This window comes from Prionailurus bengalensis, chromosome A1, assembly GCF_016509475.1.
Source record: "Prionailurus bengalensis isolate Pbe53 chromosome A1, Fcat_Pben_1.1_paternal_pri, whole genome shotgun sequence".
Taxonomy (NCBI): Eukaryota; Metazoa; Chordata; class Mammalia; order Carnivora; family Felidae; genus Prionailurus; species Prionailurus bengalensis.
Genome location: NC_057343.1, coordinates 72662984 through 72680827, shown reverse-complemented (window position 1 = coordinate 72680827; position 17844 = coordinate 72662984). Strand labels below are relative to the sequence as shown.

The window sequence follows — 17844 nt, the reverse complement described above, 5'->3', positions numbered from 1 at the left end:
ATGCTTTTGTGTCTGAGGAGAGGAGGGACATCATTTCCTGCGATTCTGTTACATTTGCAAAATCTGGCAGAACTCTGTGCACAAGGACTTCACGTGGAATAGTTGTAAAAACTAAATCACTGGAGCGCCTGCGTGGCTCGGTCGGTTGAGTGTCCGACCTCAGCTCAGGTCATGATATCTGGTCTGTGCGTTCGAGCCCCGCGTCGGGCTCTGTGCTGACAGCTCAGGGCCTGGAGCCTGCTTCAGACTGTGTGTTTCTCTCTCTCTGTCTCTCTCTCTCTGCCGCTCCTCCACTCATGCTCTGGCTCTCTCTCTATCAAAAAAATAAAACATTAAAAAAAAATTTTTTTAACTACATTATTAGTTTATAATTCTAATAAAACAGACAGGCATTAAGAGAATAAAACAAAGATGGCTATTGTTTTGCAAAGCACGCAGCTTTGCGGAACTGGAGCCACTTCCTGCCATTCTCTAGTATGTGGAACATAAGCAGTGGTTCTGTGTAACTTATCCTCACAGAAGGGCTAAGAGGATCTCAGGCTTAGTGCACCTGTTGGTGTCTTTGGGTCCCTTGACTTTTCAGGAGCATTGGTGTTGAGAAAGAAAATTATACATATTAATGGGATGAGGAAGGGGCTTTCTGATATCTTAGTTCAAGAGGACTTGCCTCTGATGTGGACCGTACAGAGGCAAAAGAGAACCAGGTGATGAGAACTGAATGGGTTTGTGTTGTTGTTGTTGTTGTTGTTGTTTTTATTAACAAAGCAGTCTGCTTTCGACTCACAGCATAGAAACAAATTACAGAAAAAAATAATGCCAAAGGACTTGTGGAGGGACCGTAATATAACATGTCACAGGAAAACAAAGAGAAAATGATGTGGAAAATTTCAGAGGAGTAATCATTAGTTTGTCTGAGCTCTGATGGAGATGATGGCTTTCATACCTGCACAATTATTAGCCGTGGGTCACAGTTGCCCCATGCTCAGCTGTGTGTTGGGTTAAAGGTCAGGAAACCCATAGGTCTGTGATAAAACAGCACGTGCATAGGTCCACAGTAGTGTGGGTGTATCGTCCCAGAGCTGGATGCTGGGATGCACAGAGTGCTAGTAGGAAACATCCTGAGCTTAGCCGCTCTCCATCCCAGGCCTCTGTTCTCACGCCTTAGCTGCTTCACCTCAGCACCTGTCACCAGTCACCAGTCATGTGGTCTTCCGATTACGCTGATTCATGGTGGAGATAAGCTTGTTTCACTTTGCCTGGAGGAGAACGAAACTGTTAAGCTTGAAGGCCACACAAGGCTACATTTGTGTTATGTGTGCTCAAAAAACACTCGAGCTAGGCTCTGGCAATTAACGTGTACCTAACCTTTATGTACAAATTATAGTTCCCTAGGGTCATACTGAGGGATATGGAGGGACTACTGGCAGCTCAGGACTCGAGCCCTGAGGGTTCCTGGCTTGGGATGTCCTGTTGTCTACCTCACATAGCTGTCACATTAACCAATCTAAATGTTGTTTTATAATTCAGGGGACTAAAGACAAATGGAACCTTGGACATGTCTGAATTTCCTTCACTTCCTTTTATACAAAGGGGTGACCTTGAGAGAACACTTTTACTAACAATTAAATTGATTCATTTGATTTTGGTCAGCTGGAAAAAAAATAATTTAACAGAGAAAACTAGTCTGCTACTGATCAAAGCAAATCTATGCCCCAGGGATCCTTTGTGTCATGATAAGAGACCGTAGGCTGCACATACAGAAGATTTTTAGCTAGTGACTGACAGGATTGCTTTTGTCTTTTCTCCTTAAAAGGAGACACCCAGAATTTTGACGGGAACTTTAAAAGACACCGTAAAAGGTTTGCATTTCAACCAATGTATGTAGTCTCAGAATGAGCCTATTCATGGGGATGTGCTTGCTTCTACCACTAAGAATACCTTTCAAAATTCATTCTAAAGGGAATCAGAATCCTGTACACGGACACCTGAGCAAAGTAATTTGTAACTTCCATCTTTGATCAAAGAATCTTTGGGTAAATGTGCACCCCCATCTTGTCACTTAAAAATACACATGTGGTATATAGACAGATGGTAGCTATCCTTGGGGTGAACATAGCATAATGTAAAAATAAATCAGGGTACTGTTTCAAGGGATAATTAAATTGAGCATATGTGGAACAATATTTTGTAGGATGTCCTACGAAAGGTGCTCTCTGTATATGTTTTGAAGTTCAAAATAAGTAGCATACTTGGCAAAAAGCCCCCCATGCAGTCTTTGAAAAGTATTGATTCTAGGACATAAACAACTGATACACCGTTTTCCTGAGTTGCAGGTTGGCATTGTAGAGAATTGTCAATTCAACGATTAAAAAAAGTTTTCTTTTTTTAAAAAATATTTTTAATGTTTATCTATTTTTAAGAGAGAGGGAGAGAGACAGAGTGTGAGCGGGGAAGGGGAAGAGAAAGAAGGAGACACAGAATTCAAAACAGGCTCCAGGCTCCAAGCTGTCAGCACAGACCCTGATGTGGGGCTTGAACCCATGTACCGTGAGATCAGGACCTGAGCCCAAGTTGGACGCTTAACCAACTGAACCACCCAGGCACCCCTAGAAAAACTGTTTTCTGGTAAATACATATATGGTCTGTGAATTTTGGCACTTGTCCCTGACTATGTCACTTATTTTATAGAGGGAAAGTTGTCTTTCTGCAAATGATCTGCTCCCAGGAATCTTAGGTATAGGATCTTTGCATAGGCTAATATTTCCATCGATAATTACCCTTTTGAACACAGACTAACACAAGGACATGAATAAGTATGGCAAAGGAAATGTCTACTTACATGTGTGAAACTATGGCCTTGGGCAGGAAAAAAAAAACTAGCTTATAGTTAGTGTCTTAGAAAAATAAAAATCGTTAATCCCAACTTACCTCACTGCCAACCACACCCCTCCCGCTACACACAAACCCATAAGGAATTGGAAAGAAAATATACTAGTGGGGAAATAGTGGGCAGTGTCTTCCCACTGGCTGTAATATTGATGGATGACTAATTTTTGAGGTACTAGAATGTGCAGTAAGATAATAAACTAGGCAGCCAACAATCCAGATATCCAATCCAATAAATATCAGATTTTTGTATCCTGTACCATTCTGGATTTCATCACTTATGTATTTTAAGGCAAAAGAAACTACTTTTCCCTTCATAAATATGTACATAAAATTCTGCTGAGCAGATTAATTTGGCCTAGTTAAAATAATTTCACAGAGTCTAAGTGATATGTCAGTCTCCTACCATTAAAATAACACCAGCCTTATTCCCTGTGCCACATGCATGCTTCTTATATTATTTATCCAGAGAATATTTTTCTGTTGGCTCAGTGAGAAATGTCCACTAAATAAAGATAAAAATTTACAACTCCTAGTAAAAATCACACCGGACATAATGCTTGGGAATTCTCATTTTCATTTTCTTCCAGGGCTAATATGTAATAATTGATAACCAATCTAATGGGATAAAATGCCTACTTTAAAGTCTAGTCAAGAAGAATATTTGGGCAATTATATGCCAAGGATGTATAAAGCAGAAAGGACCTGATGCATAGCAAGGGCTCAATAAATTCAGGCCAGCGATTACCATCATTCTCATTATGATTATTATTCACTTAAGTTTTCAGTGTTCAAATGAACATAATTGGAATGACTCATGTTCTAAATATAAATCCATAAAAAGACACATCTTTGATAACATAAAATATGTAAGCGCTGGAGACATAAAGTAGGAGTTCTCGATGTTCCATATTAAGTGTCTCTGACTCATCTCCTTCTTTGTCTTGAAGATGTTCCATGAAGACGCTGCTGGTGGATGGCAGCTGGTAGCCGTGGATGTCAACAAGCCCCAGGGACGCGCCCCAGCCTGCCTCCAGGTGCAGTAAATACCATTTTTAAACTCATACAGCAGAGTTCTTTGACTTTTATCCAAGGAAATCCCCGGCTCTCCGAACTCTATGTCTGTCCAAATTTATGGTCCTGGAGTCAGGGACAGTATTTTGCTCCATCCTGGGCAGTATTTTCCCAGGATCTACCTATTTTTTTCCGAAGATACACAGCAAGGATTTGGTAAATTTCAAGCAAATGAATGCACACAGGTAGTGCTAGCATTCCAACAGTATTAAATCAGTGAAATATTCTGTTGTCATATTAAATGATGTAAAAATATTCTTCTACAAAGGCCTGAATTGTTTACATGAGGGCGGTCACAATCACAATCCACTTAACTGAGTACCTTCCCAAGGAACTGGGAAGGAATATTTTTAATAGGTAGCTTATTCTGCATCTGCAAGCTGTCCGAGCAATGGGACATAATAAAGGTGCTTCCTTAACAAACTGCACCTGCTGCAGACAAGGCTTTGGGATGGCAGGTGGATCCTAGGGCCTTGGGAAGCCATCAGGGGACGTCCCATCGGGTTTCTGGTCTGTGGATGTTTTGGACTTATCCTCTACACTGATCTCTTCATAAAGCCCAATAAACTCCTTTTCCTTGGTGGACTGCCCTGGCATCTTCTCTTGCTTTGTTCTCCTTCTCTCCCTCCAAATATCAGTAATTCGTGTTCAAAACATATCACCTTTCCAAAAGTGGCATCCTTACCACCCCACTGCATTTTCACTTAGTCCATTTCCTTACTCTTTAAGGGTGAAGAGTCAAGCCACATCATCCCGGGAGAGGGAATTGATTCTTCCTCCTGTGGAATTTGATTCTCTTCACTGTCTTTTGTTTTCAGTTACAAATCCTTTTCTTACAAGGGGCTGCTTTTGTAGTTCTTTACATCCGTCCCCATAAATCGGGGAAGGGTTTTTCATCTGCTTCAGGATAAGAACACGCTTTTCTTTCTTTTGGATCATACTCTAGGTGGGGATTAGAGATTGATACATTTCAAAGATTGATACATAACATAAGCAAAGTATTGTACTTTGGACCATTGCTGTGGCGTTTAACCATATAGTTATTTGTTTCTATCAGTTAAAAGAATGAAGAGGAAAAGAGGAAACATTTGTAAGGAGTATTGATAAGACCTAATATTATTTTGTGGCTTCTTTCTGTTGTATATTGGATGGTGCTAATAATTTAACTCCTACGACTGTGTCTGGTACTGCCATTGCTACTGACAGTAATGGCAATGACAGCATGGTAGTGGTAGCTTCTTGCCTAAAAAGTTACTCAGTAATCAGTCATCAGCTGATAATTAGTGGCACTAAGATAGTCCTGCTTTCCTGGAGATTACTTCCGGGTGGGTGGAGAAAAACCAGCGTCTAAAGAGCAATTACAAGAGCAATGAGGATTTTATTTATTTATTTTTCAATATATGAAATTTATTGTCAAATTGGTTTCCATACGACACCCAGTGCTCATCCCAAAAGGTGCCCTCCTCACTACCCACCACCCACCCTCCCGGCTCCCTCCCACCCCCCATCAACCCTCAGTTTGTTCTCAGTTTTTAAGAGTCTCTTATGCTTTGGCTCTCTCCCACTCTAACCTCTTTTTTTTTTCCTTCCCCTCCCCCATGGTCTTCTGTTAAGTTTCTCAGGATCCACAAAAGAGTGAAACCATATGGTATCTGTCTTTCTCTGTATGGCTTATTTCACTTAGCATCACACTCTCCAGTTCCATCCACGTTGCTACAAAGGGCCATAGTTCATTCTTTCTCATGAGCAATGAGGATTTTAAAGAAGTAAAGCAGGATGCTATGGCAATCTACATTTTGGAGTCCTCACTCCTCCTCTGAGAGGTCAAGGAAGGCCCTCACTCGGTATAGCCCAGTGATGGAAAAAGACTGCCATGCTCCCTCAGCCTTTGTAGATGAGGATGTGAGGACCCAGAGGGCCTGGGTGAGCTCCTAAACTTGCACCTCTACCAAACGGAGAGGCCCTGGGTACACCTGGGTCTTCTGGCTCCTAGCTCCTGGGTCTTCTGGCTCCTAGCTCCATGCTGTATCCAGTGGAGAAAAATATGCCAAGGAAATGTAAGTTTGTAATAGAAATAAACTATCAGGCCAACCATGAGTACCAAATCAAAGTCTTACAGGGGCCCTGAATACGCTGCTTAAAATGTATTAAATGCTTGTTGAGTAGATGCGTCAAGGTTGCAGTCTGGATTGAGAAAGCAAGTTATTAGCCTCCTTATCACAGAAATTTGAGATGGCAAGAGATAAATGGCCAGGAGAGTGTAATGAAAGAACAGCACTGTGCATGGATATAGGAAAATAAAGGTCAGTGAAGGGGTGGGTAAATGTTAGGCTAGAAGTATGTCGATGTTGGATCCAAGAGACCTGCATATTAGACATCTTTGTGAATATGGTGGCATGTTTGATAGGTTTTATGAATAATGACACATATGGTTTGAAGTGAAGGTGAATAAATTCTGACATTCCAATATGAAGAAAGTTCCACTGAGCTCAGCTTTACATGTTTGGTCCAAAATCAAGCTTTCCAGAAGAGTGTACCTGAAAGAGTACAAATGAAAAGTGGGATAGCCAAGGGATCAATGGGTCTGGGTGGAAAATAGATTAACCATTCATCATTTAATTAAAAGAGAAAGAAAAGAATCAAGTAAAGAAAAAAATATTTAAAATAAAATGGCCATGAAATACTCATTGGCTTTTTATTAATGACTAATGCCATTAATAAGCCATTAATACTTGGCTTGTGCAAGTATTCATTTGACTTCTCACCTACAAGAAGCTCTATTTGTTCTCTTGGTCTTATTTCTAGGAACCAGAAATTGAGTGGATGATGCCAATAACATTATTTCTATACAATAATTTATTTTTAAGTGTAAAACAAACAATACTTTGGGAGTTGGTTGAAGGCATCTTTCAAAGTTGGATAATGTTGGATGCTTTTGCCAGTGTGTCTCTTCTCAAACATGGTGGCAGTCAGCAGGACCTAGCCATGACTTTGATTATTTCCTACAGCTTTCAGGAGTTTTTATCTTCTTCAGCATGTGAAATAAATGGGTATAAGATTAGAAATGTAGTCTCCTTGTTGGGATGAGCACTGGGTGTTATACGTAGGAGATGAATCACTGGAATCTACTCCTGAAATCATTATAGCATTACATGCTAACTAACTTGGATGTAAGTCAAAACAAACAAACAAAAAAACCAAAACCAAAAACAAAAACAAAAAGAAAAGAAATGTACTCTTACTCAGGAATAACATAGTTGTAAAAAACCAAAACCATTCCTATCTTAACAAAAAAGTAGAATTTATTGGAATAAAAAATATGAACAGCTGTAATTAATTTGAGTTAGTAATTTGGCCATCATTAAAATAAATCAGAAAAATTAGGTGTGGATAAGTATTTGAGAGATGGCAGACTGGTTGCCCAGAGTTCCTATTTGAGTATTGAAGAAACCATGGATTTTGTCCTGCGGGTGGAACTTTGTTTTAAACTTTGACTCCAGGTTTTTTTTTGGAATGTTTATTTGTTTATTTTGAGAGATAGAGAGAGAGAGCAAGCAAGCAGGGAAGGGGCACAGAGAGATAGAGAAAGACTGAATCTCAGGCAGGCTCTGCACTGTCAGCCCGAGCCTGATGTGGGGCTCAAACTCAGGAACCGCGAGATCATGACCTGAGACAAAATCAAGAGTCAGGTGTTTAACCAACGGAGTCACCCAGGTGCCCCTGATTCCAAGTTCAAAACACAAAATATTTTACCCAGAAACCCATATATCCTACTGCTTTGATAAAATAGATAACTAGTGAAATAAGTTATAGCAATAGGATTTTAGTTCACATAGATGGCATAATAGTAAGTAATGCATAAATTTCAATTACTCCTAAACAGCCTTTCCATAAATTCTGTTTTCAAATATTCAAAATTTTAAAACCACCTACAATGTAAATGGGGACTGACTTGAATGCCTTTATAAGTGAAGGACATTTAAAAACCATATCCGTCCTTGTTTCCTGTGACATAGCTTTGGGTTTGCCTACTTTCTTCATTGGTATTATTCCCTATATTTTTATTTTCTATTCTGTTTTCCATATGCTAGTCTACTTTATTGGTATGAACATCTACGTGTATTTCCTGCTAACCATAAGTAATTAAATAATTTAATAAAATAAGATTGATTGATTTGGCTTAATCTTCCCTACTACTGTTCAACTAAATACATAGTAGACTGATCCTTCTGTGATTCTGGGTGTTTGATGTGTAATAGTTTGTCTCTTTGTATGTATGTATGTATGTATGTATCTAAAAGATATATGTGTGTGTATATGTGCATATGTATTCCTGCAATGTAAAAAAATATGTGCGTATTTATGTATATGTATATACATACAACATAATATGTGTATATACCTGCATGCATGCATATATATGCATACAATATATGCATCTGTATATCTATACATACATTTGTTTTTACATTGCAGAAATAAATCTATTAAGATTTTATATATTCCATTGAGCAGTGATGGGATCTGAGCAATAGGAACAGGGTTTTTTTTTATTGTTTTCCTACATTACTATGTACACACATACATATTTTACCTCATATTCATTGCAATCATTATGGTATCCCTGCTTCCTCTTTCCATATATTGATTATGGTGCTTTCAAATGAGTTAGGAAACTCAGAGTTCTTCTTACTCTTCTAAAGAATAATGGGCTTTAAAGAGCCAGTTGTAGAGGAAAAAAATAGGCACCTTTGATCTGCAATTAGAAACTTAGAAATTCCACTCTGTGTTGTGAGACACAAATTTTAAGTGTAATCGTAGCTATAATTATAACCATAATGAGAGTCATATCCAGGCATACAGGGAAAGGATTCAATTTGGCACCCTTAGGGTGGTCTTTTCTGTTTTTATAATAAACGAAAATGCATATATGCTCTTAAATTTAATTGCAAAACCACAAGTTCAGAGCAAAACCTGCTAGGTTATGTGTGGTGAGCTCTGTGATAACACTTGTTGAAATTTTCAATGGATTAACTTAGTGCTAACTTAATTAACTTAATTTTCCTAGGACATTTTTCATTTTTAGCCACTTATTAATGAAATTCATACCAGGTTTAATAAGGAACTTAGCCATAGGAAACCTCAAATTCCTTATAAATTCGTTCCTAAGTGAAGGACAAATAAGCGAACCTCCTTTAGCCCCTGAAACACTCCCTCTCTGCACCCTGGTGCTGCCTGGAATGTCTTTCTGCTTCTTTCTCTACTTCCCTGGGCACTGCTGCCTTGCTCGTCATCTGAGGTCCCACATCTTCCTGCTATTGGTTCTTATGATGGGAACAAGATGGCTGGAAATGACAAGGAAAAGCCTGAGAATAAGGATGAGCCAAGACTTAGACCTGGTTTCCTTTTCTTTTTGTGCTACACCTGTCTCCAGCACATGGCTCCTGACTCCCTTCCCTCTCACACCTGCCTTCCCAGGTAATCCATGAAGCAATACCCAGTACAGCCTTGTTCCTAAAGGAGAACAAATCACCCTGTTATACCTCTTAGAGAGTAGGCTCTGGAGACAGACCTATTTCAGCTATGCTATTTATTAGTATGACCTGGGGCATATTTCTATAAAATAGGGATAGTGTCTCCTTCCTCAGTCATGAGGATTAAGTGACTATTTATGTCCTACTCAAGAATTGTTTAGTTGCAAGGAACAGACGTGATGCTCACAGGGGGCATTTGCATATAATCAGGCCCCCCAGGCAGCTGTGCTTTCTTTGTCTTTCTCTCACTCTCTGTTGGAGGCCACACAGTTTTGCATCTTTGCTTCTGTCTGTGCATCCTGCCTGTTTTCTCCCCGAAGACTGGTTTTATTCTGTTTCTTGCACAGTGCCAAAATTTGGCTGCTTACAGCTGAGTTTGGTGACTTCTCACTCAAGAGCCCTGAAGAGACTCACTGGAAAACATCCAAAGATGAACATGAAGCAGGGAGACCTTCGTTTCCTAGTTGGCCACCCAAAATGGGCAATTGGCCAGAGGCAGTAGGTCATGGGAATGGAATGAAAGCAGCAAGTCCACTTAAGCCAAGTTTTCCCACAGTAGGAACCCAAAGTAATTTTCCCTCCTTCATTCCCTCTGAAAACCTTGTCTCACCTCCACCTACAAGAGCCACTACTCATTACCACCGTGAGCTTCATGGAGCTGGTGGAGAAGGGACCTGTCTTTTTGGCCATGTGAGTAGTAGGACTTGACCTCAGAGGTAGTTTACCTACCTGGTAGTATTACCCAGAGGTAGTTTCACTAGTAAACTTTTAAGCCTCACAGGATTTGAGAAGTAATTTAAGGGCTAAATAGATTGTTAACGGTCTGACCTGATGTTCAAATCACTCTGTATAAGATAGTTTCTTTGAAGAAACACCACCTGGGTTCCATGTATTTGCAAGTGAATAATTTGTGAATTGGAACCATTTCGTAATACCATACTCAATCACTTCCTTGCATAAAAATTATTATGAAGTCATATAAAAACACAGATAGGAAGAATAGTTAAGTATCCACCATTAGAAATAATAACAACTCTCGTTTATGGACCACTCCCTATGTGTCAGCCATGCTGTGTGTTTGAGGCGTGAAATTATTTCATGCTCAAAACAATGCCACAGAGGTAGGTACTATCATGACATCTATTGAACAAATGACATCGAGGTGCAGAAAGCTTAAGTCATTTGGTGCAAGCCACATAGCTGGTTGCTGACCAGGGACTTTGCCCTGCACAATCTATGTCATATTTTTAACCACTTCATTTTCACATGGGGAATTATCCTGCTATAAAAATACACTGCAATTTGTTCATCCATTCATTCATTCTCCTATTGATGGACATTTTTCACTGTTTTTCTCTTGCACACATTCTAGTTCACTGCCTATCTATGACTTTTTGTGCACATAGGTGAGAAGTATCTGAGTGTACATAGTTAGGAGAGCAGTTGCTGGAGTAAAGGAAGAACCTTAGGCTTTATGAGATATTGCCTCATGGCCCCCTGGATTCCAGTGCCACTTTTTACTCCTATCAGCAACTTGTCAGAAATCTCATTTCGCATCCTTGTCTACAATTGATGTTACTGGACTTTTACACCTGATGGTGTGAAGATAGAACATTAAATTTAGATCTCCCTAATTACAGCCTGTGAATGTTGAGCATTTTTTACAATTTTTTAATGTGTATTAATTTTTAAAAAAAATTTTTTTTTCAACGTTTATTTTTTTGGGGACAGAGAGAGACAGAGCATGAACGGGGGAGGGGCAGAGAGAGAGGGAGACACAGAATCGGAAACAGGCTCCAGGCTCTGAGCCATCAGCCCAGAGCCTGACGCGGGGCTCGAACTCCCGGACCGCGAGATCATGACCTGGCTGAAGTCGGACGCTTAACCGACTGCGCCACCCAGGCGCCCCTAATGTGTATTAATTTTTGAGAAAGAGAGGGACAGAGCATGAGCAGGGGAGGGGCAGAGAGGGAGAAAGAGACACAGAATCCAAAGCAGACTCCAGGCTCTGAGCTGTCAGCACAGAGCCCAACGTGGAGCTCGAGCCCAGGAATTGCGAGATCATGACCTGAACACAAGCCGGACGCCTAACCAACTGAGCCACCCAGGTGCCCAGAGCGTTTTTTATATATAGTCATAGGCTACTAATATTTTGTGTTGATTTCTTATTCATCTGGTAGATATGCCCATTTGTTTGTTGCTTTTTTTTTTTCAAATGATTCCCAGGAATTCTGTGCAATTCTGCATCACTTCTGAGAAGACATTGAAATGTTAGAAAGATACAGCTAAAATATTAGGGCTTGCCTGTGAATGCACACCTCTCACCCTCTTCAGGCAATAGTGCAGTTTCATTACGTGGTTATTACTAAAACCATTTAGAAAGTTTCTTCAGTGTGTCCTTAATGGTGCATCTCAGAAAAGTGAAAACTTTTAATAGACCCTTTTAACATCAGCCAGTCGCTTAGCTGTTTAAATTCCATTCTAGCATAGGCAACAGCTGCATGAAGGGGTCACTATAACGCATGATTAAAAGTTCTGTTAAATTGGAGCCTCAGTCCTCAGCTTCTGCACTGACAAGCCATTTTTCCCCTGCCTCTCAGGTAGGGGTTTTCATCTCCTGACAATTTGACAGATGTGGCTGCACAGTTGAGCCATCTTCCAAAACACACCCAGTGATCTATTCCCATGAAGGAAGTCACTGACAAGAACATGAAAGTATGCATGAGACCTGACATGCTCAAGCTCACTTTCTCTCTGGTAGCATCGTGTGCCTCCATCCGTAAAGAACAGAGATAATAGGTCTTACCATAAGTAGGTCAAATGGTGGCAAAATTATTACTCTAGTGTTTTAATGCTTTTTGAGAAAATTTCCATTGAAGGCAGAGAGTGTGGGGGGAGAGGGTAGACCATGTGATGTGTGTATTTCAAGTGATGAAGTGACATCCTAGGCACTTCTCAGATGTCTGTCTTCTTAATGAACCTTCCCGGAAACTGGCAGACAATCTCAAGAATGATTGAACCCAGGAGAATGTAGCTTCCATCCACAAGCAAACCTCTGCTCTACTTATAGACCAAGGTGACAAGACAGTGTGTCCTGCTGAGACGGGCCCGGGGGGAACCTGGGGCAGTTTACTGCATCTCCCGGAGCCTTCACTCCCTGACCTGAAAAATGGGGCTAATACCAGCTCTGAGGGTTTTATAAGAATTACAAATGTCGTACGTAAAGTGCCTAGCCAGTGTGTGGGATGCTGTGGTCACAAGGTCGTAGAAATGACTGTCATTGCTGTGAGCACGCTCTGTGCACTTCCGGGCAGCCTGTTCTCATGCACACCTGCAAGCCAGTGCCTTCACAGCCTTGCTCCAGCCCGGTGTCTGCATCTTAGGAGTGAACTCTGAGAGCCCAATGGACATGCCCCTGCTTATTCTCATGAGCACATTACCCCTCTCATTTTGAAAAACCAAACACACCACGCCCTGCCCCATTCCCACCTATAAGCAGGACTTTTCTTGCATCTCCAGAACTTGTGATGCACCCTCATCATCCTCCCCAAATCCAACTTATCTTCAATCTATCATTAATTCCGTCTTTTGAATTTCTTTGAATCATCCCCTCCACCCCAATCGAATGCCCCTACCTTCAAAATCAGGTCAAACAAGACTTCCTCAATGCAGTGATCTCTGACTCCTCAATTAAAGTTTGGTCACTTTCTTCTCGACTTCCAGCTTCCTCCAGCACAGCTCTCACATGATAAGTGTTAGGCACATATTTGGGGGATTATATGTGAGTGTACAAATAGAGGTGCTTTCATGCACAGAGCTACACGGCCTTACATATTCTTACTCCCCCGTTAGGCAGATGCCAGTGACATCTCTCCCAAATCCTGGCATGTGCACACACAGGATCACCTTCAGTTCTAACAGGAGAACATAAAACACCGGGCTTGGAAGGCAAGTTTTGGGAGAAAGAAGGGAATAAAAAATTATTCTTTGAGAACCTGGAATGAGAATTAAAATAGGGAGAATAAAATAGCTAAAGGCAAAACAGCACAAACAAAAGGTAAAAGAAGGTAGCTCAGAAGTTAATTGAGAGAGGGGTGCCTGAGTGGCCCATTGGGTTAAGACTCTTGATCTCGGCTCAGGTCATGATCTCATGGTTCGTGGGACCAAGCCCTGCATCAGGCTCTGCATTGACAGTGTGTGACCTGCCTATGATTCCCCCTCCCACTCTCTCTGCCCTTCTGCTGCTTGCTCCCTCTCCTTCTCTCTCTCAAAATAAATAAAACATTTAAAGAATTTAATTGAGAGTCTGATTATAGTCTTGAAATCAGTTATAGCCAAATTAACTAAAGAGGGGAGGCAATTGTGCAGATTTTCAATTCTAAATATTTTATATATATTTAAGTAGATATCCTAATATTTACATACATAAATAGACTATAGATGTACTTCAAATAATAATCATATCCAGAATAGAGACCAGACATAATAAAAAATAAGATAAAATCATTAATACTATTTTTACTTATTTACCTTCTGTTGACCAAATGGTTTTGCCTCTTTGATTTTTGAGCCTCACTGGAAGAAAGAAATATTCAAAACATCTTTAAAATTATTTGTGTTTCAGATTATTCCAAACTAAATTCCTATATTGTTGTATATTTTCATCTTCCAGTTTGAATAAGTCCCATGATTCTTCAGTATTTACATTTATATTAATTGGGAGACCTTTACTAACTTATGCCAGGCATTCATAATACAGTCTTTAGAGACAATTTTCCATCATATATTTGTTACATTGTTACTTTTAGAAGAAATGAAGGATACGTTGTTCTTCTTCTGAGTCTTGATTTCTGGGGTTAAATAAGCAACCGTCCAGTCCTGTCCATAAGGTCTTCAGTTGGGATTTTAAATTGCTATGCATTTTCTCAGTGTTCAGCACAATGAGTGCAGTTGAAGGGTTTGAAGGAGCCCCGTGATCCTTCTTTACCCTACAGCTGGCGACAGGTTTGGACAGAGTAAAAAAAACTTGTCATTTCATAGTTGGTATAATTCTTTAGTATTTTTTCAATCCCTCAAATTTGTTTTGCTCTCTTCCCTAAATAATTTAGATATCTCAAAATGAATCTCCCACTTCAAGATACTATATAGCTCAAAAATATTTGTTTAATTCTGCATTCATCAAATGTACCAACCTAAGCCCTTCACTGTGTTAAATCTGCAGTTTATTTAACATGACCACTATTTAAATTCATTGTTGAATTTGTGGTTTCCATTTTTTTTAACGTTTATTTTTATTTTTGAGACAGAGAGAGACAGAGCTTGAACGAGAGAGGGTCAGAGAGAGAGGGAGACAAAGAATCTGAAACAGGCTCCAGGCTCTGAGCTGTCAGCACAGAGCCCGATGAGGGGTTCGAACTCACGGACCGCGAGATCATGACCTGAGCCAAAGTCAGACGCTTAACCAACTGAGCCACCCAGGAGCCCCTTGTGGTTTCCATTTTGAATTTAAAACAAAAGTTTTATGTTCATTTACCCACCATTTAATACTAAAAATAAAAGTAAACATACACAAGTAAATTTCAAGTGATTCTACATATAGACATTTTAATTAGCTATGGGAATGTCAATGAAAGTGCCCAAAGAACTTAAAATTGACATAGTTTAAGTGTCCCCTATCTAGCGGCCCTGTTGTGGACCTTCCTAACTTCTCACTAGAGTACTCATGAAGACAAAGAGAAATTCACAACCCTACTGATGGCTAAGCACCTTTTGTCACATCTGGTGAGACTTGTGTAGTAACTATATGGCCTGTGTAGCACTCGTGAGAAATTAGAAAATGTTAGTTTCTGCACTCTGGCATTGCACTTACAATTGGCTGCGAGTCAGAATCAGAGGACTGTGAGGAAGGAATGGCCCAGGTGACCATCACTGATGGAGGCTATTGCTGGAATATGTGCGGTACCTCCCCAGCCGGTCATTACCCCGGGTCCTGTTGTGCCCAGGAGAGAATGGTGCAGCTCCTTGGAATATGCAAATAGACAATTGTATTACTTGAAACAAGATTATATTACTTGAACTTAAGTGTCCTAATTTGTTTTACTTACCTTGCATTGACACATCTTAATAGGATCAAGAGTGAGAGGGTATATGTGAGTGCCCTTGGCATTATGGGTCATGCTGGGTCTCTAAGTATCAAAATGACACAATATATATCCCTTCCAGCCTAGAGCAATGAGGAGGTGCCAGAGGGCTCGGGCAGCTTGGTGTAGGGGCAGTGGTATGCTTGCAAATGTTTAAAATGTTTAACAGCCATCTTGAAGTGGGAGAGTCCGGATTGGTAGCATTCGCTAGTTTCCATGGTGTTACCTGTTCCCACTATGTCCAATTTCAAATTAACAACATGACATTGATATATATATATATATATATATTATATATATGTGGTATATAAATACATATATATATGGTAAAATTTTTGGTAATCCCATCTGAAGCACCTAGTTTCCAAGGTCACTATAGGGGGGAAGACAGAGAGAGTTTGAAGAAGCCACACGCTTTCTTGATTGCCCTTTTCAAAATGACACATTTCTATTCCAGCAATGAGAACCACTCGTATTGGCCCCACTTCGATGCTAATAGACTAAGTAATGTCACTAGCTCTGTGCCTGAGGCAACAGGCCTGATGGGTGTATTAGTTGGCTTTTGCTAAACAACAAGCCACCCCTAAAACTTAATGGCTTATAAAACAGACACTAATTTTTGCTCACAAATTTGTGGCTCAGCTGCTAGTCTGAGCTCTCGGCTGGTCAAAGCCAGGCTCATCTTGTGTCTGCAGTCAGCCAGCACCCCCAGCTAACTCATGAGCTAGCATCTCTGCTTCTGGGGCGCAGGAGACTTTTGGGGCAAAGGGGAAGACAGGGCCCATGACCACCATGCAACAGGCCTGCCTGGAGAGCGTGAGGAGCTGCGAGAGTAAGTCTCAACCCACAGCTATTTTCTAAGTCTCTGTTCATGTCACCTTTGCTGTTGTCCTACTAATAAACCAAGTCACATGCCTAAGTCCAGAGTCAGAGTGGGAGGGCGCTACCAAGGCTGTGGATGCAGGAGGTAGGTTCAACTTCAGGCTTTGCCACACAGGCGAAAAGAAATTTCAGTCACTGGCTTAGCATTATAGTTCCTCTTAGTGGCATTCCTTTTCTACTGGGCATGTATTTGTTCTCGTCAAAATCTGGTTTGGGTTATACAGCCTGGAGTTGGCATTTGAAAAATGTCAGTTACAGTAATAGATATTTGTGTGGCAATTAGTGATTTAACATCTAACCTTACTCTTACAGAGTAGAGGGAAAGCTATACTCATGCTGGCCAAGAGATGAAAACTAAACTCTTCCTTCTTTCCACAATTTGGCTTCCATATTTGAGCTTCTCTTACCCAGCTTACTGTCCAGGAAAGAAAGCAGCCCAGTCAGGACTTGACCTGTATTCACAGGTATCACAGATGTTTAGTACCTTTGAGAGAAGTCACTAGTGGATTTCCTTCTATCATCTGGCTCTCCAGGGACATGCCAGGGGCAGGCAGATGGGAAAGGCAGAGTTTCTAAGGACATCTGCTGGGTCTGTTTTCAGTCTTGATATAAATATATTTGCTTTTTTAATACAAATTCTTTATATCGGACAGCATTATTTTGTATATTGATGATAGAAGTAACATATATCCAGATGTCTTCTAAATACAGGAAGCAAAAAATGTACCGCACGCACAGGAGAGATGTATTATGCACTTGGTCTTTTACGTTATGTTCTTGTTCATATGCTCATGGCTGCATATGCAGGATGGTTTCTGAGAATTTCATCTGGTAATTGCATTGTTCTCCAAATATGTTTACTTTGAAATCTAATTAAAACACAGTTTTTAGTACATGGCTGATGCAATGTTCAGTGCCTGAAATGTGTTTACCAAGTAGTATATTTTATTCTCTCAAGCAGCAATTTAAAGAAAGATTTGATTTCTGAGCTGTACTATTCATTATCCTAATTTATCCTTATTGCGGCCTCAAAGGCCACAGTTTTGATTTGTTGGATGTTTGCCTGCACAGTCTTCAGAATCTTTATGGCACTATTTTATAAGCAAAATTCCTGAACAAATTAATAGAAATAGCTCCTATGAAGTAGTCAAGCCAAAAACTGGGATAGCATAAGACCTTTTCGAAAGTCTATACACATCCATGTTTCCTCTGAAGATTAGTTCTCTCCCCCACTTGATTTCTCATGTTGTACCTTCTCACTTTCACCACAAGCGATTAATTGTATCTCTACCTTTAGATCCTTCCAGTGTTTTCAAATACAGTTACAA

The 17844-nt window shown here is 40.3% G+C and overlaps 1 protein-coding gene across 5 annotated transcripts in view; it reads left to right on the top strand.

The window, feature by feature from the left end:
- NALCN (sodium leak channel, non-selective) overlaps window positions 1-17844 on the top strand; it is a 317213-nt gene that overhangs the window by 114680 nt on the left and 184689 nt on the right. For all 5 annotated transcript variants that reach the window (XM_043582614.1, XM_043582617.1, XM_043582618.1 and 2 more), the window contains one exon: window positions 3837-3923. In XM_043582614.1, coding sequence (XP_043438549.1) covers window positions 3837-3923 — 87 coding nt within the window. The remainder of the gene's footprint in view (window positions 1-3836; window positions 3924-17844) is intronic.